This window comes from Acanthochromis polyacanthus, chromosome 1, assembly GCF_021347895.1.
Source record: "Acanthochromis polyacanthus isolate Apoly-LR-REF ecotype Palm Island chromosome 1, KAUST_Apoly_ChrSc, whole genome shotgun sequence".
Taxonomy (NCBI): Eukaryota; Metazoa; Chordata; class Actinopteri; family Pomacentridae; genus Acanthochromis; species Acanthochromis polyacanthus.
In genome coordinates this window covers 50,818,632-50,843,571 of record NC_067113.1, presented here as the reverse complement: position 1 = coordinate 50,843,571, position 24,940 = coordinate 50,818,632, and the positions used below count along the sequence as shown (strand labels likewise).

Genomic DNA, 24,940 nt, shown 5'->3' with positions numbered 1-24,940 from the left:
TTGAACTCTTTTCAGAGTATAATATTCCACATATTTCTCCAGGACACTAAAATCGAGGTAATTAATTATTCCAAATTAAAGCATGAAAAGGCGGGTGATAGCCAAATAACAGCAAAAATGCAGATAACGCTTCGATTGAAGTATGAAGCTTACATAACAAAAAAGGACAACTGTTAGACAACCCCACCATAGAGATCATCATAAATACTCACAGAGGCCTAAGTGTGCACACAAACACACACAAATAAACACACTCGGCTATTGACAGACATTCTGGTGCCGACATGAGACCAACACTGCAAATAAACACTAAACTAATGAGACAAACACGATTTAAAACTTGCTTTTTATCTTCAAAGCCTTTTTTAATCTAGATAAAACTGTATGAAACGGCTTAATTTAAAAAGTGGCAAATGCAAAGGCAATGAAAAGCCAACGTTCAGAGGTTTTGTCTTCATTCAGCTGAACTTTGTAGAAGAGAGTTCCATTAAAACAGCCATTTAACTATTTAATTCATTCATTTTAGCAATTTTACCACCACTAAGTTTTAAAAAATCCAAACACAATCTCAGACACGTGTCAAATGCTTCTGCAACTACTAAAAAAATCTGTTGCAGTCATATTAAAGCACATCAGCCATTTTTCAATGAACTGATTTCATTTCATTTCATAAATTAATCAAATTAATCGCATCTTGCAGCTTGGTCATCCCCATGCCCCTCTTTTTTGACATGTCTAATTGTCCAGATTGTTTACTTTTGAATCCTGAAGCAATTTTAGTTTCAGTTCACTGCTGTCTCTGCCCACTCATTCCTGTTCAGAGTTACCGGAGTCTGGAAACTCTCAGTGTTCACCGTGAGGAAAGCAGGGAAACACCCTTTGATAGGCTGCCAGATATTACAGAGCAAACACGGATCCACACCTGTGGGCGACCAGGAATAAATCCACCTGGTTTGTATGTCGTAGGAATGCAGGAGGAAACTAGAGGAAAACATCTCAGTTAGCAGAGAAATTTCCAGATTGATCACTTCTCTTACTGTCAGTCAAATCCTGTGGCTGAAGCATTCAGTCGTTTCTTTTTTATTAGCTAAATCAGATTCAGCCATTTGATGACGGCGCTTCTGTCAAATTCCTTCCTCGGCCAGTCTTGATAAGCTAATTTAAAATCAATATTTGCATTCTACCATTTCCCATTTTCTCTTATCAGCTGGAGACTTGCACGGCTTCCCCTCCTCAGCAATTCCGTGAAATTCAAGAAGGCTGCCAAACAGTAACAGTGACACATGGGAAACAGGCTGCACTCCTGAGTCATCCACTAATCATTCAGATGATTCAAAGGAGTTCAGCCGTTTCACCTCTCAGCATCTTTAGGATCGCCTGAAACGCGCTCATTTTCCGGCTTCACAATGGGCACAGAAATTCAATTCAGCTAGATTTTGCTGCTTCTTAAGGTAGAATCTTATTCTTGACCTATATACCACATTTAATTCAATGTTCAAACTTAGCTCAGACCAAATGCATCTGCAGTCTTGCTGAAAAACAGGCGGCTGACTGACCCTGCAAAAAATATTGTCGTCTCAAGTGCAGATTCCCTCTTGGGTTTCCTACTCTGAGTCCAGACAGCTGACCTGATGCACAGCAGCATCGATGAGTCTGTCTCCAGCTTCACTTTCAGCTCCAGAGTATCACTAGCTGTTGGAACAATGCAGCGACCGCAAAACTGGCCTAAATATTCAGAAGCAGCTCAGACAATGCTGGACTGAGCATCACAGACCAGTCTGCTCCAACCCTCATCCAGACTGTCGAGTGGAGCAGCACAAGTAGAAGCACACTCACTGAAGTGCTGCAATTTACTTTCTATTTGATGCCACGCTATTCTTCAACTCCACTTCTTTTCAGAGGGAAACGATAACAAAAAAACAGAATACGTTCCTTTTCCACGGTGTATTTGATCCATTCCAACCCCACTGTGGTTGGAATAACATCCCCTTCTTCCAAGCTTGATATCCAGATTTTCCTAACTGGAATTCTGAATGGATGGCTGGTTTTATTTCTTTGAGAATCAAGAGAAAGAAATACCTGACTCTCTCTACAGGCTGCCAAAAAAGGCACTGCAACTGGTCAATGTTCACGTCCGTCCTTCATTTCTGCTCTCCAGTTGGTTCCCTTGTCTCGACCAGCTGTATCCTAATCTACCTCCGCTCCGTAATTCTCTTCCTCATTATTGTTCCTGCCATTTCTGTGATCTTCCAGCTTTCTTGGTCCTTCCTGGTGTTTTACTTCATCCTGTTCTACGTTCTCTTTGTTATACGGGTCCTCTCCTTCTTCTTCTACCTCCTCTCTCTTGTGCCTACCAGCTATGCCCTGCTGGGCCTCATTTTCCTCCTGGTGCTGGTCATCCAGACTGTCTTCTTGCTGATCTGGGTTTCCCACCATCACCAGTTCCTGGAGTCTATCCCAGCTGATTTATGGTGAAGGCAGGAGACATCCTGGACAGGTCACCAGGCTATCACAGGGCTACACAGAGACAAACCATCACAGTCACAGACAATTAGAACTAACCTCAGCAGGTTTTTGAACTGTGGGAGGAAGCCGGAGAACCTGGAGAAAACCCACACATGAACAGGAGAACATACAAACTCCACACAGAAAGATGTCATGCCCATGCTGGGACACGAACCAGGGAGCTGTGAGGCAACAGTGCTAACCACCGAGCCACTGTGAGGCCCAACTCTTTTTGACTTTTATGATGATACACAATTTGAAAAAAAATTTTTTCCCATGGCCGGGATGGTCTCTCTTTAAATTTCTTCTTTTGTTTGACCAACCGTGCAAAACCTAAAGCGATTAAATTTTCCACCACTGAAGACAAAGACAAGGAAGGAATCAAGAAAATAGGAAAGCAGAAATTCTGGTTGTTTTGCTGGATAAAAAGATGATTATACTAAACCGCTAATGACTCATTTTCTCCATGATAGACTGAGCAATTAATCTGAACGGTGAACCACACGTGTCTAGAACAAAAACAGCGTCAGCAGCATCACAAGCTGACAGTAACTCATTAGTTTTTACTATTGGAGCTCCTAACCGTGCACGTGAAATGATGAAAGTCTCATCTTCCGACCGCTTCTCGACAGCATGTCATTAAAAGCCCAAAAATAGACCGCTAGCTTTCAAGACACAGAGCATGTTAACAGATGGAAAATAATCCTTCAGGGACGTTTTAAAGTGACAATACCTCAAACACACATCTGCATTACAAAACTTCATTTCTCACTTATTTCTATTTCTTGCAAATCTCTTAGGAAGCAGCGCACCTCCTATCCTCTTCTTCCCTCTTCCTCTTACCTAACCGCCCTCCTGTCTCCTCTGCTTTCGTTCTCGCCCATTCTGAAGTCAGAACAGTGTTGACAGACAAGTTAAACCCTGTGGCATGCAGCCCTGGAGTGACACTGCACACAGCATCTCACATTCAGTCAACCGTGCTCTCATTTCAACACACACAGGAGACAAGTACACAGATGTGTATTTGCACTTTAAGAAACATGTAGTTATTTATGTATGTACTGTATTTGGACCGTAAATACACTTCATACATGCATAGACAGATAAGCATACGCACAGAAACATACGTTTACACACACATACAGAAACACACAAAGATGAGGCGCCTCTAACACGCTGAACTCATGCCGGTCAGTATTTCCATCCTCACAATCTTTCTCCTTCACTATCAGTCCTCCCCTCTTGTCATCTCTCTTTCTTTTTCCACAGCTTCAGCGTGCAACAGTCCTTCTCCTTTCTGAGTCTTCATCTGGACATCAGCCAAATCCCCGAGCAGCCTTGATCCTTTTATAAGCACACATTCATGCACTGCATGTACTTGAAAAAACCTGCATGTGTGCATGAAGAACATATTTTCTGCATGTATTATGTCAAACAGGAAATGTATCAGCAATATTTTTGCTAAAACTGACTTTGATAACTAATTTAAGAAGAAATGAAACTTAAAAAAAACATCACTATTTCAGCTTTTCCCACATTTTTGACGGTTTGTGGGTTGGGATTATTTCCTGCAATTTTTAGACCAAATAATGAGTAGATTAAGTGATAATGGAAATGACTGTTTTTTGTAGTGATGTACAACACATTGAGACAATCCAAACTCATCCAGAATTCTGTACCGTTTACTGCAAGTACGGCACTTTTTTTAAACTACTGGACACTCTAATTAACATTACCTTATTATCATACTTGATGCCCAGCCAACTTCTCCTGTTTAATATTACTTTTTGCATTTTTTGTTGACCAAGGTCTTTTTGGAATATTTTATTATTATTAACTCATGTTTAATTCCTAAAAAGGAAAAACTTTTCCTAAACTCCTAAAGGGAGTTCTTCCTCTCTGCTGTCACAAATATTGCTTACTCAGAGAGAATCTTTGGCTGCGTTGTGTCTTCCATATAGAATTTTGTGCAGGATTAACCTTAATTGAAATGTCAGATAATTCGGTATACTCTATAATATTGCAGAGTCTTAATCTTAGTTGTTAAATTAGTCAGATGAATTTGTTTAATAAATAATACTGTCAGATCTGAACTTTTATTTATTTATTCATTAGGTCAATCTGTAACATCAGTCTTACTCCTGGACTGAAAAGCGTTTTGGCTCAACATCTGTTGCTTTAACGTGCTACATAAATGATGCTGATCTGACTGGACTAAACTCTACCTTTCCGCACACTGCAGGGAGTGAAGAATTACAGAAGGTGTTGTCAGACAGAAATATATTTTTGTTAAACTGTTATTTTGACAGACACTGAATCCAGACCATCTGCACAGCTTCTGCATTCAATCAGAAGCTTTTTCAGTCTTCCAGTGGAGGGCGCTACTGTCCTTGTTAGCACTGTGCCACTGAATGAATTCATTCTGTGGTCACAGGTGGGTCAGCGGTTTGTCACTCCACCTCGCTGCTTCTAAACTGTAATCCATTTGTCTATGCATGCGACTATCTGTGTCTCAGATTGTGGTTTTCTGTCTCCTTGTCTTTCTCCATGACTAACTAGATTCAACTATCAGTCTGGTCATCCGTCTGTCTCCGTCTAACCCCATCGCTCAGGAATGATGTCAGGAATGAGAGGAATCTGCAGCAGAAGCAGCAGCTGGCAGGTGGGCCGATGTCCCACGACGCACTGTATGGCGCAGGCTGCGTGCCACTCAAAACCACGTTTAGCCTTTTATTGTATCGGGGAGCTCAACGATCACATTCACGTCCGCAGACACGCATCTATTCTGAACAGCGGAGAGGGCTGGCATTCAGTCACGGCGTGTACAATGACAGTTACAGACGCGTCAGTTCTCTACAGTGAAATCTGGGGAGGGGGTGGAGGGCCAGAGACTGACAGACGCCTGTGGAGCTGACATCCAAAACCACAGATTATCACACACACAGATAAAGTGCCCCCATTATTCCTGAGCTTATTTAATTAAAAATTGAAAGTAAAGTGAAATCAGAAGTTTCAAATTGGATGAGAAAATGTTTAAAGCAGCTTGATGGACTTACAGTACAGTCTGATCTTGCATCACTTCACTCCAAAAGGTTGTGTAAGCTGCACACACCCAAGCAGCGCATGGCATAAACACTGTACATAACACAGACATGCTCTACATATAACCAGTCAGTCACCCTAGTTGACCCACTAATGGTTGAAATTAGCACTGAAACCCTGCTGAGACACGAGCGGTTTACAACACCACCGCAGAACCCTATTCCAACATTTGATAACGGAGAAAAATCGCATATTTGTTCGATAGGAAAGAGGAAAAAGGAAACTGGAGGTGAGTCATCATCTGCATTGGCTGTGCTCTTCAAGAGATCAAGAGAGAAGGGGAAAACAGGAGCCACTGCAGGTGTTACAGCTTTTTTCCTTCGATCATCTGAAAACATATTTTACATTCCGGATACAATTTCTGTCGTATTTTATAAATTGCTAGAAATGTTTGTCGTTTCAGTCCAAATTATGCAGAAAAGCTCAAGTTGTGGAGGTGTAGAGCACAGAGAAGACTCTTTTGGAGAGCTAATCACGAATGCAGTTTCTACTCTACTAGCATCCTGGAAGATTCCCTGTATTTCTCATATACTCACGTTTTTAATGTGCCAGATGTCATCAGCTCGGTGACAAGAACAATACATTTCTTTCCTTTGCAGGGACCCTCCCAGGAGTCGTAGAATCGGACAATGTTAGGATGCTGCAGACCCTTTAACATCCCGGCCTCCTCTTTGAACCGCTGACGCTCCGACTTGGACAGCTTACGATCCTGCACACAGGAAAGAGAGAGGAAAGTTAGTCATGCATTCACAAAACGCAGACAAAACAATCTGAAATGTGACAGGAAAGCCGTGCTGTATCGATGCAATAACATGGTTATAGCAAATGCAGTTACAATCGAATCAAGTGAGAAGAGCTTTTGAGACAAGAAAGCAAGAGCTACTTAAAAAGCAGATGGACGGAGAGGAGAGATAACAGATGCTAACAAAACATCTACTGTCTGAGAAGCTGATGAAAACAACTTTTATGTCCAACATTAATGCAGCATCCAAGCATGGCACTAAAATACAAATGCAGATGAAATGTGAAGCCTGATACTATCAAAAAAGAAACATCGCTGTGTTGCTCTAGAAATGGTTGTGGGCGTGGATAAAGCAGGAGTGTCCTTTCATCTTCGCTCAAAGAAGCTACAAACATCCATTAGAGTGGGTGTGATGCTGTGTTTTGCCCTGTCATCTTTTGATCTGTACAGTTAGACGCTGCATTTATTTGTGAGGCACCTTCTGACAAACTGGTCCATAAAAGTGATTTATGAAAAAGCAAATTCAAACTGAAGCGAAATTGGTATACATGTCTGCTTTATTTTTTTGAATTTAAATATTTCTCTCTCACTGTAAACAGTTTATCCACTCGTACAAAAGTGCCTTGTCTGAAATCATTATTTATTAGCCCCCTAAAACGTGGCACAGGTTTGAAAGGCAGGTTATCTTTACAAAGAAACCTACAAAATGACACCATTTATCAGAGACACAAACTGTAAAAGCAAACTGAATAATCAAATTTCGAGTTTTCCTTACAGGTTCTTGAACTACTCATCTATCATGTTTCATTCCGTCACAAAACTTAATTTAATATGAGCATAAACGCGTGACATTTCATTAGAATTAATACGATTATCATTCATTCTGCATGTGTCACTTAACGATTCGCCAACAATAAATCGCTTGCTCTAACCAGATTCTGTAATAAACAGAAAACTATGTGTTCTTTGGCACAACTGTGAGGCCATTAGTGACTCAGCTCTGACTAACAGTCACACAACTAATATTCAGAAACGCTCTGGCCTGAAGTACAGGACGGGTTTACACAGAGCAGGCTAGGAGACAAGTATGGAAATACATGAATAATTTACATTGGAAAAGATCCGTAGTATGTACAGTTACTTGTATTGGTAGGATGTGTAGGTGCTTGGAAAAAAGTTACACCTGTTGATTCTAGGTTTTTTCTTCTGTTGTCAAATAAGCAATTACAGAAAATCAACTTTCTTTATGATTTACCCCCCTATAAATGTTTCAAACTGCACGGACAACATTTCTGGCTTCTCTCTACTTCTCGCCACGGCTGTGTTGTTTCCATAGAGGTTTGGGATTCTATATTACAGTGAAAAATGAGCCCACAGTATATACAAAAAAAGGCTCATTACATGGCATGTTCACTACTTTTTATTAACAATCTAACATTCAGAAAATACAAACGTGCTGCAGGTAATGAGTACTTTCAATATAAATCAACAATAAATCATGACTGGGTCTATAAAACGTCCAAGTAATGCAAAAAGGTCGACACGAGCTCCTTTAGAAACCCACCTGACATCTTCAGCCTGCTTATTTTGACAATCAACAGTCTGATCAATCATGGTTTTTCAGAGAAGACTGAGAAAACAAAGCTTTGAGAAGCTAAAACCAAAAAATTTGCGTTGCGCTAAAGTTTTTGCAGGTGAATTTTACGTTAATGAAGAGGTTGATGAACTGTAGAGACTGAAACAGGACGTTATGTGCTTTCTGCTGTCATCTACGTGATTAATGACTGCTTCCCACTAATAAACACACCCGATTGTTTCCTGAAATATACACCAAATGCTCAGCTTCCTTCTCCTACATCTTGTATCCATATTGTCGCTGTCTGGAAGTGAATCGTAGTCTGTAACATTCGCACCAAGCTCAGCCCGAGTTGTTATCTATAAGAGCTGAAGCCAACCATGTAGAGCTCGACCAAAACAGGCTAAGAAAAGAAAGTTACAGTCTACATTCTTCCATCCTGTGGACGACTCGTTTCTTAGAAATATTCTGCACACATACACACTCGTAAACTGGTTTTAATGGGCATTCCAGCTCCATCACCGATTCCTCAATAAACACTGACGCAAAGGGCAAGGTCAGTTCCTGTAAAGAACTTTCAGTGTGCATGTGTAAGTGTGTGGATTTGGACATGAACACGTGAGCAAATGCCTCCATGCGTTCATGTGTGTCCAACCTGCGTTGAGAGCGCTTGTTTACATTTCAGCTTCCATGTTAGGAAAAGAAAAGCCGAAACCAGGGGTGTCAAACATGTGGACGACTTTGTAAAGTGTAGAAATTACAGAGAAGACATGAACTGCAAATTTTAAAATTTGTAAAACTATAAATTTAAAATCAATTCTAGACCATGGCAAATTGTTCTGATCATAAATTAATTTGATTTGTCTCTCATTTATAAAATATTTTGTCTTATTTTTGTTGCTTTTTGTCTTTTTATGTTCGACTTTTGTCTCGTGTTTTTGTCATTTCGTTTCTCATTTTGTTGTTTAGTGTTTCCTTTTGTGTCACTTGTGTTTTTTGTCCTCTTTTTCATTTTGTGTTTTGCTTTAGTCGTTGTTTTATGTATTGTTTTAGTCAATTTGTGTCTCACTTGTGTTGTTTGTCTATTTTTTGTTGTTTTGTTTCTTGCTTTTGTCATCTTTTGTCTCGTTTGTGTCCATTTCTGTGGCGCTTTGTAACCGTCTCTTTTTTCTCTTTTTGTTTTTCGTTTGTCTCATTTTTGTCATTTTGTTTCTCGCTTTTGTCATTTTGTATCTCATTTTTGTAATATTTTGTTTTGTTCTTGTTGTCGTTTTTCTTTTTTGTCTGAATTTTGTCATTTTGATCAAAAGTAAAATACTATATCGTTCAGTTCCAGATAAACTGTGACTAAATGTTTTGTACCTTTGTAGATCCTCTGTGATCTGTAATTTGTAAAGGATGAACTGAGGCATAATCACGTTGAAATTGAATTTATTTTTCTTTACAAATTTCAGGTTGTTCACAACAATTACATTTTCTTTTTAAAGAATTAGCTCTGGTGCAACATTAAGGATGTAGATTTTATAGTAATTTATGACAACCTGAGCAAGGTTTATGCATCACTGTGAAGGAGAGCATCTGTACGTGTTTATTTGGTTTGTCTGAGTGTGTTTGAACAGTTTCTTCAACCAGCTCTGTGTCTAACCGTCGATGACACATTCAGCACATCGCTGCCCCCAAAAAGAAACAAAATCAGTGCTGCCTGACAACGATAAAAAGGTGACGAAACCTCCACCGCCAGAGGATTTAAGCCCAAATATGGTTGCAACACCCACTATGACGACAAAATATCAAGTTGCTCATCTCAAATTTAAAAAAAGTCCTCAAAGCTAACTTGCAGCTACAAGTAGGTTGCACCAGAACAAAACAAATACAAAAAAGAGATGTTCCAATTAACCTGGAACAAACAGAAATCATGACACGCATTCTGAGTGTTTCATAATGTCTGTGACCCTTTTAGAGGATGAAATTACAGGAAAGTGAGCAGGCGGATGAGACCAGAAAGAGCAACAGGGCTGACAAAGGTCTGTTCAGTTGTTCAGAAGCATAAAAGACACGATAAACAGCGAGAAGAAATGAGAGACGGCAGCGTTTTATATTTAAGTTCCATTTAAAAAGCCGGCAGTATTTTAAGGGTGACGCAAGATCAGACGTTGGAGGTTAGACACCTACTCTCAGCTACATTATGCGGATTATCTCCATGGCAACCGGTTTTTAAAAGAGGTCCGATGAGGGCAACCTGATTCCAGTTCAACTGTTTAGTTTGTGTAATTGAAAAACATGAACACTATTCTGAGCTCTGTCATAAAATGTGTAGCAGTAGTTGGAATATGAACTTCAGAAATGAATTAAAAGGATCCGGTATTAAATAATCTGAAACAAAGATGACGATCGCCATCGATCACTGAAATGGTTGAAAGCTGCAGCATTTCAACGCAAAGCCACAAAATCCAAAACTCCTGAAGCATGAGTTGAAGTTGTAGCCATCCTGCTCGATTTCAGATATGCTCTTGAGGTCTTTTCCTTTCTGGATAAGGTCATCAGGAAGACCAATAGCCTTCATGGAAGGCTCAAAGTTCTCCTGGGACTCAAGCTGGTACTTTCCAGAGAAAGACATGATGGGACGGTCGGCAGCGTCCGCAACATTTAAATTAACAGATAGTGTATCAGCATTGATAAGTAACACATTCAGCACTGTTTGGTCACAACATGCGAGTCTTCTGAAATGTTACGGAGCTTTTAGAAAACCTTGTGAGCAGCTTCAGAGATTAGAACAATCTCTGAGGTGATGATCTCATATTGTCATATTGTATAACCCGGAGCCTCATCTATATCATATGACTTACACACACACACACACACACACACACCAGAGAGAGGGAGGATGTCTGAAAGCTTCAGTGTGTTTCTGAAGTGCATTAATGTGTGTGTGTGTGTGTGTGTGTGTGTGTGTGTGTGTGTGTGTGTGTGTGTGTGTGTGTGTGTGTGTGTGTGTGTGTGTGTGTGTGTGTGTGTGTGTGCTGGCCTATAACAGCTTATCCCCCTCATCCTGTAGCAACCATTTTCCTAATGATAGCCCATTAAGCAACCGACACACAAAACGCCCATGTGTGTGCTCGCCAGTGCCTACCCCTCATTCTTTCATTCTCTGGTCTCTTTCCCATTATGATCACATGACCCTGTGGTCACATGACGATAGCTGCGGGTCACCTGACTGACTGGAAGCCGACATTCCATTTCCCAGCAGCACTTAGAAAAGACCCTGACCACCCATATAACTCTTAAGACACCTCCCTCTGGGCATTAGAAGATTACTTCTCCATTTTTCACTCTCCATTCTCTCTCACTATGTGTGTGCACTTCTGTTACGCTGTAGAAAAAAAAAGAATCCCCGCAAAAAGAGGGAAAATCTGGCTGCCAGAATTTTATGTACTTTTTTAAACTGGTTGTATTTTCACAGCCAAAACTGTAATAATGGCGAGAATAACTGATAATATCCATAAAATCATAATAATAGCTGATCAACATACAGTACATCTGTGGATTTTAAATCTCACATTAATTATTAAAGAAACCACTATTTTTAAAATGCAGATTTAAAATGTGGACATTATATATTCTTCTTATAAACATGTAAATTTGTTATTTTAGTAGATACTATCTGTAGTTTAACAAAATAAGGAAAACCTCTAAAATTAAACTTAAAAAAATGCACTTCCTAGTTGTTCAGTCTTTAATACAAATAATTCTTCTTTTAAATCTTATATTAACACTTTAATTTTATATTTACACACTGTAAAAAAAAAAGCAAATACTATTTAAAAATACAGATAATTTATCTGGACATTATATAGTCTGGGATGTTTTTAGTCAACATTTAAATGATTTTTTTCTGTGGTTTCAGTAGATATCTTTAATTTAACAAGTCAGGTCACATATGGAAAATAACAGTTTAAAAATGTATTTACCATTTTTCAGTTCTTAACATATATAATAGGTCTTTTAAAAAAATGGCATGTGCAAAAAACTTTTTTCAGATTTAAATACAGTAAAAATAGAGTCATTTAACAGTGAAATGTTAAAAAAAAAAAAGACCATTTCTGAAAATACAGAGGGGCATTATGTACAGTTTGGGCCTTTTTTGCTGTGTTTTCTGATTTTATTAGTTATTATCTTTATTAGTTATCTGTACTGTACCTGCAACAGTGAAAATCTATAAAATATATTTCAATATTTGAAGAAACTACAGTAAAATTTATGTCTTGTTTTTTTTTTTTTACAGTATGACCATGTGTAGACTGCAGTTATAATATGGGGATTCGACTTGCTTTTCGCCCAAACATAAAATTTTTAGAGTGAAGATTTGGTTCGGGTTATAAAGCAGTGAAGCAGCTCTCCAGGAAATTAAAATAAGCCAATGTGATGCTCTGTTAAGCGATGGAAACAAATCGAGTGTCCACAGACGTGAGCAGAGAAAGCAGACAGCAAGTCTGGGGGGGCTTTCTAATCCATTATTAATGTTTCCTTCTTTGTTTTAGCGTACAACCAGACACACATCTCCAACACGTACAGCAGAGGTCAACAGAGACGGAGGATGCATGTCTAAAAGGACAGCACATAAAAAAACAAAATTGTTGTCAGGACGTGGGTATTTAAGAATTAATTTGATCCATGGCACATAAGTCCTCTTGTTGAGAGTGGATGCTTTCTTCCTCTCTTCCCTTCACTCCCTACATCCCTTCTTTTCCTCCAAGCTTCAAACATCATGAGACTTGAGTTTGTCAGACTCAAAATATCCTTCCACCATCCGAGCCCACCTCACGCTCCCATTCTCTCTCTCTCACACACACACAAGCTTCTTATCTGACACTCACACACACTTCTTTTCGACATAAGGACTTCTCACTCTCTAATCCCGGCATCACATTCTCGCCATCCTCTTGCAGCCTATCTGAGGACTTGAAGGAAGCCACCTATACGTTCCTACATCGGTGACAGTTCCAAGTTTGTTTGCCCTATTTCTGCTCCGTGACAACCACTTAAGGACAGCACACACAGCCAACATGCATGCGTACAAACACCCACATACAGCGAAGCATCCAGACAGGCTGCTGGAAACACTATCCGCACTGTTACAGTATTATGCAGTTTCCTGCAGGGAGGCTGAAAGCTGACACCCACTGATCAACTCATTGAGTCTGGACATCCCACTGTGCTTTAACACTCTGGGATCATCTGCACTCTGTGGTGTCCTCTGGTCCGCTGCTTCCCAACCAGAGAGAAGCACTCACAGCACCAGATGGAACGAGGTTGCAGCAGAAGACACTGACACGGTGAAGTACTTAACCAGGCTACAACTATGATGAAGCTGCCTCTGTAAGTGTCTTCTTTAAGGTTTATAGGCACTAGGAGTCAACAGACGTGTTGTATCAAGGCTGATATGATCAACAGGAGAGCAATAACTCATCAATTTTTGGAGTAAAATTGAAAATTTGTGGTGTTTTTGCATGTAAAAGTCAACTAATCCATCCTTCTGTGTTGATAGGCTCTTATATATAACTCACAACCAATCAGACGGTGCTGTGGGCGGGACAAGTGGTGACTACAGACAGCTGTATCACATCGAAAGTAGCTCATTCTTAAATTAATTCATCTGGGATTGGTTAAAAAAAAATAGAATAATATGCAATTTTCCAATCATGAGTTGACCCCTAAAGGGCACCAAACCCACAGGATATTTGCCCAAAGTGCCAAATCTCTCCTGGGGACAACAGAAGTCCAAATATAGTATAACTAATTGCCTGTGACCAAATAATTGTCTGTTTCTCAGGGTTTGTGTTATATAAGAGTGATTCTGTTTAGTTTATATAAGCAGCAAAAAAAAGAGAAAAACTCAACAGAAGGAAGGGAAAGAACCTGCTGTCAGTTTAACTTTTGAAAAAACTCCAAGTTGGCAGAAATTTCTACTCTTTTACAAGTAAGTTATGTTTTGGAATTGGGAAAGACCTGCTACCTATTTGTTAGACTTATGACTCAATACCAGGAATGAATTGTGGGAATTGCCATTCTTCAGAAACCAAATTCTGTTCCTGGTTCCTTGGAAAAACACCTGCAGGTTTCCAGAATTTTGAACATGCGTTTGCTCGTGCACATGAAAATTAGATTAAAAAAGCATCATTGAAACTGCCGCAGAACTATTAACCAGGAAGTCAACCTTAAACTGAAGATGAACACGAGTGCATCAACCTAATGCAAGCGGTACTTCAAGTACTAAAACTGCAGTTGACAGTTCAGCTGAGTGGCAAAATATTTCTTCGATTAAATGGATGAGTGTGGAGACAAAACCTCACAAACAAACTACGTAAAAGATTAAACCAGCCCAGACATACAGACCTCCATTCAAGCTAGAGTACTACTGGAATTGCTGCATTCAATAGATATAACAGAAGTCTGCAGCTTCATCTTTTCTGAACAATACTACGGGTCTTTAAACCACTCAAACAACATTCATGAATTAAATGATTTTCCATGAATGACAATGCAGCGGTAAGAAGCTCTGATCAGCTTTATAAAGATAGCGACGCTCCAGACACCAAAATGATGAAAATATTCTTCATTTTTTGGGGAGGGCTTTCCACATCAAACATTCTGCTAATCTAACACATTTAATCCTAACTAACAAATACAAAGCAATAACTGTTTCATGTTAAATTTTCTTAGGTTCTGCTTTTACATCTTAAATTTAATGTTAGGCAAGAAATAAGGGGACTCTCACCAGTGACGGATTTGGTCCTGAGAAGCATTCATTTTAAAATCACAGGAAAGCGACAGTGTTTATGAATATAATTACGACAAAGGAGGCCCAAAATGAAAGCGACAGGATAATATTGTACATTGTGATGAGTTATACTGATGGGTCAGTCAATTCCTGAATGTCTCTGAGCAAATATCAAACATTATATCTGCATAAATGTGTAAAATGTGACTAAACTGGAAACCAAGTTAATCTTCTAAACCCTTAGCATTTTTGCCCGTGTCACATTTTTACCCATTGTGGGTTCATTTTTTACAGCAGTATAAAGTCCTGCACCTCTATGAAAACAGAATAATTGTGACAAGAAGCAGAGAAAACTCAAAAATATATTTTGTGCAGTATAGTTATAATGCCACAACTCATATTAAAATAAAAAGAAAATTTAAAATTTTTGTTTGCGTATGTTGGAAAAATGCGAGTATCCACTACAGTACTGGGGGGGAAAAAACATGGTTCAACACGGTATAGATATTTTACTACTTAGGTGTTCTTATTGTTTCTATCCTTATCTCTTATCTGCTCTGTGCAAACACAGGCTGCAGTTCAGCCCAGTTTAGCTGGAAAGTCCCAGAATTTTTGTCACGTCACTGCTGGATGCAGCTGACTCAGTCATTGATTTCTGGTTACACTGATGAGTGCAGAATTTGTTTTTTGACAGATGCTGCTTAAAGCAAACACTTTTATTGTGAATTTTAAAACCAAGTATGTAGAATAAAGTGATCTTGATGAAATATCAAAATTTTAAGCTTAGATTTGGTTCATTTCCCAACAAAACCTAAAGTCACACACACAAAGTCCGAGGAAAATGCGACTTTTCTTCCTGTTTTCATGATAAATTGTGCAATTTTGGCATATTTTAAAGATAACATGCCTTTCAAACCTCCCGGCGGGTTTTTGTGGTGCGGAGGGTTAAGAAAACTTTGTGTAGCTCATCCTCAAAAAAAAATCCCAGTGAGGAGCAAAAGTGGCTAATTACTGTCTGTCTGGGTAAAAGATAGAGGGAAAATCATTTCCTAGAGCCTGTTTATGAAAACTCCTACTGCTGAAAGCATTTAGAGATTATTTGGTTTGAAACCAGATGGTGAAAAAAAAGACTCTGTCCAAAGTCTGCAGCTGCAACCTAAAATAAACTTCTTAGATGAGGAATGCAATTAGGAGTATTAGAATCTAAACACCGCAGCAAGACAACCGGTAACATCCCTTTACTGCCATCATCTTAGCACACTTTTGGGCAGTCTAACTGAACTAGAAACTCTTATCCCAGTTCCTCCAGAATGTGTCGACCCAGTTTGATCAACCTTAGAGTCCTGACCCAAATTTTGAAGAATGCTGGTCTGTAACTGGAGAGAAAAATCAGGACCTGTAAATCTTAATTACATTTTGGCGGAGTGAATGAGCCGGTCTGTTTCTCTATGCTATACAGGCCTCATGGTGGGGTGATATGTGTACATGTGTGCGTATGAAAACGTGTGCTCCACTCGTACGTAGCCCCTCAGACCCCCCACACTCTGGAAACGCTCTCCCGCAAAGAACCACAAACCCTACAGCGCACCGCACCTACACATCTAACAGACATGCATGCAGAGAGACCCACATATGTGGCTGCTCCACTTGCAAACCAAAAACCTCTCCAAGACCCTTCACTGCAGCTTGTTATGGTTAGAGATGGAGGGAGCGAGCATCTGTTGTGAATAACAATGACCGAAAAGACAAAGAAGAGGTTCCAGTAAACGCCAGGCGGCGGGCAGAGAGAGTGATAAAGGCTGATCTCATCGCGCCAAAAAGGAAAGAAACACTAAGAGCACTTGTCCCTCCTATAGTCCCCCATGTGTTTGCTTTATACCATCTTTGCTTTCTTGCTTGTCTTTCCGACTGACTCACTCAGCCTTTGTTTCTGTCACCCCCCCGTCCCTCCCCTCCCTCTTTCCTCCTATTTAGGTGGTTTTTGGTTTCCCATCAATCACCGCTCTACATATTGCAGCAACCAGCGCCATGTGTCAGTGTGCATATGCTGTAATCTGACCTGAATGCAGTCGTTTCTGCAGCAAACGGAGCTACGTTTGCTTTTTGGACCTATTCTGACACGATTTGTGATGTTTTGTTGAGTTTTTTTTTCCAATACGGAGGGCAACATGTTGATGTTTTTTACCCTTTGTCTCATTTGTAGCAGGCACCACAAACAAACCCATTCATCGGGACGGATTCAATAACAAGCGCTACGAGCGTGGGCGCACATGTTGTATACTCATGTGCGTTAACAATAGGTGCCATCTCAGCCTGCCACTCACTGTGCACTCTATTGTCTAAACTCTCTGCTGCACAACACACACACACTCACACACACACACACAGTGAGCCGGTACAGTCATTACCCTCTGCTCTGCTGGTCACGCTTCATCCCCACTCCCATCTCCTCACTCACTATTCTCTCATCTTCCTTCTACCTTAATATCTTTTTATTTCCATCCCTCTGCATTCATTCACAACACCAGCAGGTTGGATTTCAAACACAACCTCTCTTTCTACCACATTAGCCTCTATGATTCGGCCTCTTGATCCAGTCGTCTCGATCCAAGGGCAAGAAGGGGAAATCTGAGGATAATGAGTGGAGCTTCTGGTGTTAAGTTCTTCCCTCTAAAGTGTTAATCCTCAACAGCATGCCGTGCACAAAGAATCGCATTATACCTGGAATGATCCCGCTCCCAGGAGCTAATGAGTAAAATGGTGACATGCCAGCTTTCTAACAGGCTTCAAATGGTGAAATTTTACATTCAAATTACCCACAAAAAAAACACAGAGCAGGTAATAATTTAGCACCTCAGTGCAAACATCCGTCATTCTGAAGCCAGCAGTCTAATACCAAACTAATTCCCAAATCCTAAATCAGCTGAGCCAACCTATTCCAATATCCAGGACTCTAATAAAGCTCTATTCATTGATTACAGGTTTGATTGAAATGAAATTAGCCATCAACAAAGGCCGCCTTTGTTGCTCACAAGAAGCACAGATCCAGTGAGGGCACGTGGAGAAAACTTTAACGGTGAAAAGGAGGCCACAGTAGAAGGCTGTTTTATTATTTGTGTGAGCTTCATTATCACCTTAGTGCAACAGGAAGATTATCAGGATTAATAGAGGAATTTAGGAAGAAATAAAAGTGAAAAACTGCATGCTGAATGCTTGTGTGGAAGAATATGTGCTATACTGAAACAGAAAGGGAGACAAAATGTAATTTATACGTGAGATAGAGACTATGTAGTCATTTTCTTCATAAACTGCACTAGAAACAAGCACTCTATAAAAAAAACAAAAAAAATAAGTGCCACATAGTGAAACTGCTTGTTGTTCATTTTTTGGAGATCTTATTTGATTGACAGGCAGTAAAAGGTTCTTCGAACTATAACAAAGATTAATTTGAAACCTCAGACATTCGAACATAGGAGTTGTCGTATATCAACACTCTCGTCTGCCTCGAAAGGGACCCAGAAGGCTTTGAACTTTCAAGGATTTGACCCCTTTTGCAAAGAAGGAGGCCACACTGTGCCGCAGCAGCATGTGTGTCGAGTTCCACGTAAAGCAGTTGTGTTTCTGTCTGCAACAGGATATGTGAGCTTCAGACGTTTTTAAGAACATACACTACTGTTCAAAAGTATGAGGTCACCCAGACAATGCCATGTTTTCCATGAAAACTCACAGTTTCATTCAGGCGTAAACATAACTGCACAAGGGTTTTCTAACCATCAACGAGCCTTTCAACACCATTAGCTAACACAATGTAGCATTAGAACACAGGAGTGATGGTTGCTGGAAATGTTCCTCTATGTAGATATTCCATTAAAAATCAGCTGTTTCCAGCTAGAATAGTCATTTACCACATTAACAATGTCTAGACTGGATTTCTAGTTAATGTTATCTTCATTGAAAAAAATACTTTTCTTTCAAATATAAGGACATTTCTAAGTGATTCCAAACTTTTGACAGGTAGTGTACATGTTTTTTTTGTTACTGTGTGTGTGTGTGTGTGTGTGTGTGTGTGTGTGTGTGTGTGTGTGTGTGTGTGTGTGTGTGTGTGTGTGTGTGTGTGTACTTGTTTCTGCTATACCGGTGGGGACTTTGACCTGACTATTTGCTATAAAGGTGGGGACTTGTCTTACGGTGGGGACCTAAAATGAGGTCCCCACGGGTGGCAACACCGTTTTCTTGGCCATATTGTTGTTAATAAAAAATGTAAAAGTGCAAAAACGTTTGTTTAGGGTTAGGCATTGATTTGGTGATGGTTAAGGTTAGGGTTAGGGTAAGGGTTAGGAGTTAGATATGAATGGGAGTCAATGGTAAGTCCCCACCGGTATAGAAAAACAAACGTGTGTGTGTGTGTGTGTGTGTGTGTGTGTGTGTGTGTGTGTGTGTGTGTGTGTGTGTGTGTGTGGCATTTGTCTGTGGAGTATTTTTGTTTGTAAAAGGTTGTGGTCTTAATATAGCTCACGCCCACCTGCCTCTCTGTTAACACATCATAAACAAACAGACCAGATATGTTGATGGACATGATCCATTCCAAATGAGTCTACTGCTCAGACCTTTAAATCTTATTTCACTACCACTTCGGCTGAATGAGTTATACGTCCAACTGTTGAGTAAGAAGAAACAACCCGTAGACTGTAGGAGGATCACGGATAAACTCCCTACTAAAGCCTACTAAAATACCAACAGATGCTACTGGCTGGAGTTTATTACAGAGAAACCATATATCCATGTGTGCGTTTTTGTGCACGGCTGGATTCCACGGGGTGTAAATGACATCTTACACTGAGGGGCTCACACTGTTACAGTAGCTGATGATCTAACAGAGGGTTAGGGCCAGTGTTAGAGAAAGGACAGGGGCTGTCCCAGATAAAACTATTACATAATCTGGGAGGACTATCCCTTTACACTCCATTAAATCTAGGCCTCCACTATTAACACCCAAGCCGAACTTCTGCGTTTCTCAGATTTCCCTTTAAAGAGCATCAACAGCCACTGGCGTCCAATCAGCACTTTATGTTGCAGTAAACAATAAGGATGCTTTAATGAGGCAGAAGCTGGAGGACACCAAGTGCAGGGAAAACAGCTTAGATATTAGGCAGTCCAGTCAGCTTTGGTGTTTGTTATCCTTTACTTAGAAAGACAGAAATATTCAACAGGCAGTGGGGTTTTATCGAACCTAATGAATGTCTCTGAGAAGACAGATCTAATGATTCTAGCTCAGATATAACTGGAACCAACTCCCAGTTTGGGTTTAGGAGACAGACACCCCCTCTAATTTTAAGATTAGGCTTAAACCTTTCATTTTTTTAAATAAAGTATATATTTAAGCAACCAAGAATCATTCCTACGCTGCTAAAGGCCAAGGTTGGAACATGACAACCCTGTCTCCACAAAATTACATTCTTAGACAACTAAACTGTATTCTCAAATACATTTTTAAGGCTTTTGCCTTGATCGAAATGCAGTTTATTAGCTGTGACATGTAGAGAAGCCAGTCAGTTTCAAAGCCTGACAAAATCCTAGTGAGACGGCTTAAAGCAGCAACACAACCTTCACCCAGAAGACCAGGAATTGCATTCTAGGAAGGATGTTGGACATAAATTTCAGAATAAACTTTATTCTGTCATTGTTTACTTTCAATTTTCACTTGCTTCCTTGTTAGGCGTACGCACAAAAACTACACAGCTAGGTTTAAGGAAAATAATACGCTTTGTTTGAAACTTTTACATGTTTGAAGCTTGATTAACAAGAGGCAGCTAAATTCTCCCTATCACTATGCACTCTAAGTGTTTCTTCCATTTTCGGGGTTAACAGGGTGACAAGTCTCGTCACATTTAATACATGATTGATTAGCTGCAAAAGATCAGTACCGGAGCTGTAAAATCAATGGCAAAGATAAGTTAATTAGAAAGATAAATGTGACACGTCACAAACAAACTAAGTCCAGCAGGAAATACATTTCCCTTAAAATGTTAGCTGTATAGGAATGGTATTCATTGGAGACTAGGTTAGATATGATACACAGAGCACCTCTTATATACTCCCCTCTCATTCTCTCTACGTGGATTTATGCAACTGCTGCTTTTCATTAACTTTGTGTCATTTCTTTGTGGTTCTTCCTCTGTCCTGTCTCTACCTGTAAATTTCTGCAGATATTCTCGCTGCCTGAGCTGTATGATTATGGTCATCTGGTTCACCCACCTGCTCAGTGCTGATATTACTTTTGTTTCTCTATCTTTTCGTTGTTTTTTCAATCTTGTTTGTCTCTCTCTGCTCTCCTCTCACCTTAAGCAGTTAAGGCTGATAGCTGTCCAACCTGAACAGGGTGCTGCTGGAAGTTTCTTCATATTAAAACAAAGTCATTTCTCCCAACTGTCACCAAGTGTTTGTTGAAATGGAATCATTGGGTTTCTGTCTATAATATTCTAAGGTGTTAACTATGTGGAGTGCCCTGATTTGGCTCATGTTGATTAATTAGTTTCAGTTTTAGCGTGAGAAATTCGGGTTTATGTCATGAAGAAAAAACAAGAGAGTTTTCTCTTTTACTTTCTATTTTCATGCTGCAGACTGCAACGGATATGAGAAAGAGTGTCAAACTTCAAGGCCCAGTGACGACGTAGTCTGTCCCAATCACATACAACAGTATGCACTTTGTAAAGGACAGCTGCATACGTACGAAAAATGAAAAGTACTCCAGAGGCACCCTGTGGAGTCTTTGACCTTGAGTGGCTCTATGAAGTGATGTTTTGAGGCGTGGATCACCAGTTTCATGTGTCCATGTGAGTGGCCGGGTGACACAAATCACATTTCTGCCGTTCAGCTTCATGCTGTTCAGCTAATTGACAACTGGTGGTCCTAATGTGCCAAGAAATGTCGCAAAACATCAGGAAGGGTGGAGAAGACAAGGACTTTAACACAAGCAGCTTTGTAAATGCTTTAAAGAAAAGCACTGTTTGGAAGTTTTTAACTTTTCATGCCAGGATTCACTACAATATGGTATGTCCCATGCATTACTAGGCCACAGGAATGCCCAAACACTTTTCTTCTTTATACTTTCTGGATATTTTTTACACAAACCACATTTCACATACAACACAGAGTTTTAGGTCACAGAGAGAGTGGGGAGCATCAGCAAGCAATTAAAACAGTATGTTGAATATTTAAAGCTCTCAATATTTATGCTCTCTCAGTCCAACAACCACTTTAGCGAGAGTAAGCAACTGTGAAGTGTGGCTTTGGCACACAGACTCTAACACTACACACTATGTCAGTGATGCATTTGTGTGCTGGTGCCGTTTTTTACGGTACCTCCTCCACAAGCCCACAAGGCTGTCAACAGATTAACAGAAACACTGAAGGGATACAAACACAAATGTAGAAGAGCGAATACACAAACTGTACAGACCGCATGCACACACACACACACAGCTCCACAACTCCCATCTATACAATTAACATAAAAGGGGGATTAGCTCATGTCAACACAGAAGGAGAGTGGGGAAAGAGATGAGAGGAAATGAGACAACAGGGAATAAAATGATTGGAAAAAGGAGGTGAATGTGATAAAGAGGGAGAATTTAACCATCTATATGCTCCTGTCCGTCTCTCCGTCTGGCCTTTTCCTCCCCTCGCAGCAGCCTATGCTTCCTCTGCAGCTGGTTAGTTGAAACGAGGGAGAGGAACTGATTTAGGCTCCAGCTCTGACAGGGTAACCAGAGAAGCAAAACAGATACAGGCTACTGATAGAGCCACGCAACAGAAACTGAAGTAATCTGCGACTGACAACTGGACGGGCTCCAGCCGAACCAGCAGCCAAGCATGTGTGTGTTTGTGTGCATGAGATGCTGTGTGATTCCACGTGCACGTATGTGTGGGTCTGCGTGATGAGTGACTGTGGTTTTGCTACATGCAGGTTTTAGGGTTAATTTGCTCCAGATGAGGGTCTGTTACTGCCAAACTGACATTAGCCTACTTTTTCGTGCGTTTTTTTTCCCTTCCATACAGAAATTCAAAATATTTAAATTAAATTATAGGTCAATATTTTACAAGCTGCCTACATTGATGTGGTTATAATTTTTAAGTGCGCTTTTTCCTCGCTTCGATTTTACAAAGATGGGATAAATGTCGAAATCACTGTGTAGTTTTTAACCAATGCATACGTGTTGACAATGACCGAAAATAAAGCAAGGAGGAGGCGTGAGAGCAGAAGTGAGGACGGAAATGAGGTTGCAGGAAGAGGAAATGGGCACATTTCTCTTCTCCAGTCTTTCCTGTTGGGATGACACACAATGCAGAAATGTTTCCATACTGTGCCAGCTGCAAAAGTAAGAAATAGCCTGCAAACCTGCAACAGAAAACCACACAGAAACTAGACAAGACTGTGCAGCCCCAAAAAGCCTGGTTTCAATAACGGCAACAGTTTCCTTGACAGCTAAAGTCTGGCCAAGCAGAGCAGAGCAGGGGAAAGAGAAGAGGAGAGGAGAATAGATGAGAAGAGAATAGACGAGAGAGGCAGAAATGGAGGGTGGATTGTATGACACTATGATGCAATAACTGTGAGAACATCATGCGCACACCGACACACATACGCTGAGGGTGTTGGGTTACTGCAGAGGTGCCTGTCTGTCTCAGCAAACCCTCACCGAGAGACAGAGATGTCAATGTCACAAGGACTGAGTCTAACGCTTACATCAACTAGAAACACACACTGTCTTTGTCAAAGAAAATCAGCACCGAGCTGCTGAATGCTGAAAACCCAGTTATCCTCGTTTAAGTTTCCTGATGCTGCATTTAAGAGTAGATGAGAGAAGAAAGTAGCAGGACGGAATTTAAAACTGTAAAGATATAAGGGAAAAGTTGCACTTAACGGCAGCGCAACGAAAACAAGCAAGTGAGAGAAATTCATGAGAAATGTAAACAAAGAGGAGATTAGGAGAAAAAGGCTAAGATGAAGAAGAGGTGAGGAAAGGAAGATGGGAGTAAAGTAGGCGAGTGACAGACGTTAATGGCTGACCAGGAGAAGAACACAAGTTAAGGGGAAGGAAAGATTAAAAATGGAGGTGGGAGAGTGCACACTGGAAGATGGGATTTGAGGAGTATATAGAGGGGCTGAAAGGAGGACAGGGGAGTCAGCGTAGATAATGAGCTGTCAATTGAGACAAAAGCCGAATTGTATTACTTCATAACGAGTCTCATTCTCAGAGAAGATAAGTGTAATAATGGCAACGAGGCCTCTAATGAGACTACTACACCAATTCAAACACAATGACACAAACTTTTCCCAAGCCAAGTATTGTACCAAGATAATGCCGATTAAAACTTTTCACAAAGGCCCTTTTATAAAGGAGAAATGTAAAAGGTTTATTCAAAGTGACAGCTAAAGTCAGTTGTTCTTAGCTCTGTTCCGTTGGAAGTCCAGCTAACATTGTTTAACGGAAGGAGTCACGAAACAGCTTCTTTTCTTAAAGTTGGAAAGGTTTGTTCTCACTTCTCTCACCAGCACAACTCAGAAAACCAAGCAACCTACTTTTAAATTATATTTAGGAAATTGTTAAAAAAAAAAAAGTCATAAAATTTGTTCTTTGCATGTTTTTCTGAGAATTACAGCCAATAGTGGACATGGAACCTGCAGGTATCACTAACCATGCATGAAACATTTCACTGTAGGACTACATGCTTTAAATTTACCACAGCAAAGCTACTTTTATTACTCCAGGTCCCAGTAGAGTTCAACCTGTGAATCATTTTGGGTCCCGACCCAAAGCTTCAGGAACGAGTGAGCTTGTTATTTCAGCTGCCTCGTTTTTCATGTAATGGTTGGCAGACTTTGTTATGTGAAGAGAAGCTGGATAATTACAATAATGTACAGCTCTGCTGCCTCTGAAAGGAAACTCTATAATTAATCACAAAGTGCATCTGGCTACAATTAGCTCTACAAAGACCTGTACAATAGCGGAGCTCTTATCAGCGCTGAAGGCAAGAGTGTTGTAGCTGTGACAAACTTTTAATGTGCCTATTAGCTTTTTAACACCTGAATATTGTGCAGTGTCACAGATGCCCAACCTCCTTTCTTTTTAAACAATAAGGAATGACAATATGACTTTGGATTCTGGGTTAATTGTTACTAAAACATCCATAAAAATTTGTAAAAAATGACATAAGAGTAAGGGCAAGTAAGAAAGAG

The 24,940-nt window shown here is 40.1% G+C and overlaps 1 protein-coding gene across 1 annotated transcript in view; it reads right to left on the bottom strand.

Annotated features, from left to right (window-relative positions):
• Positions 1 to 24,940, bottom strand: part of wnk1b (WNK lysine deficient protein kinase 1b) — a 116,342-nt gene that overhangs the window by 56,519 nt on the left and 34,883 nt on the right. The window contains 1 exon segment of the mRNA XM_051959131.1: positions 6,144 to 6,316. Within this exon segment, the coding sequence (XP_051815091.1) occupies positions 6,144 to 6,316 (173 nt within the window).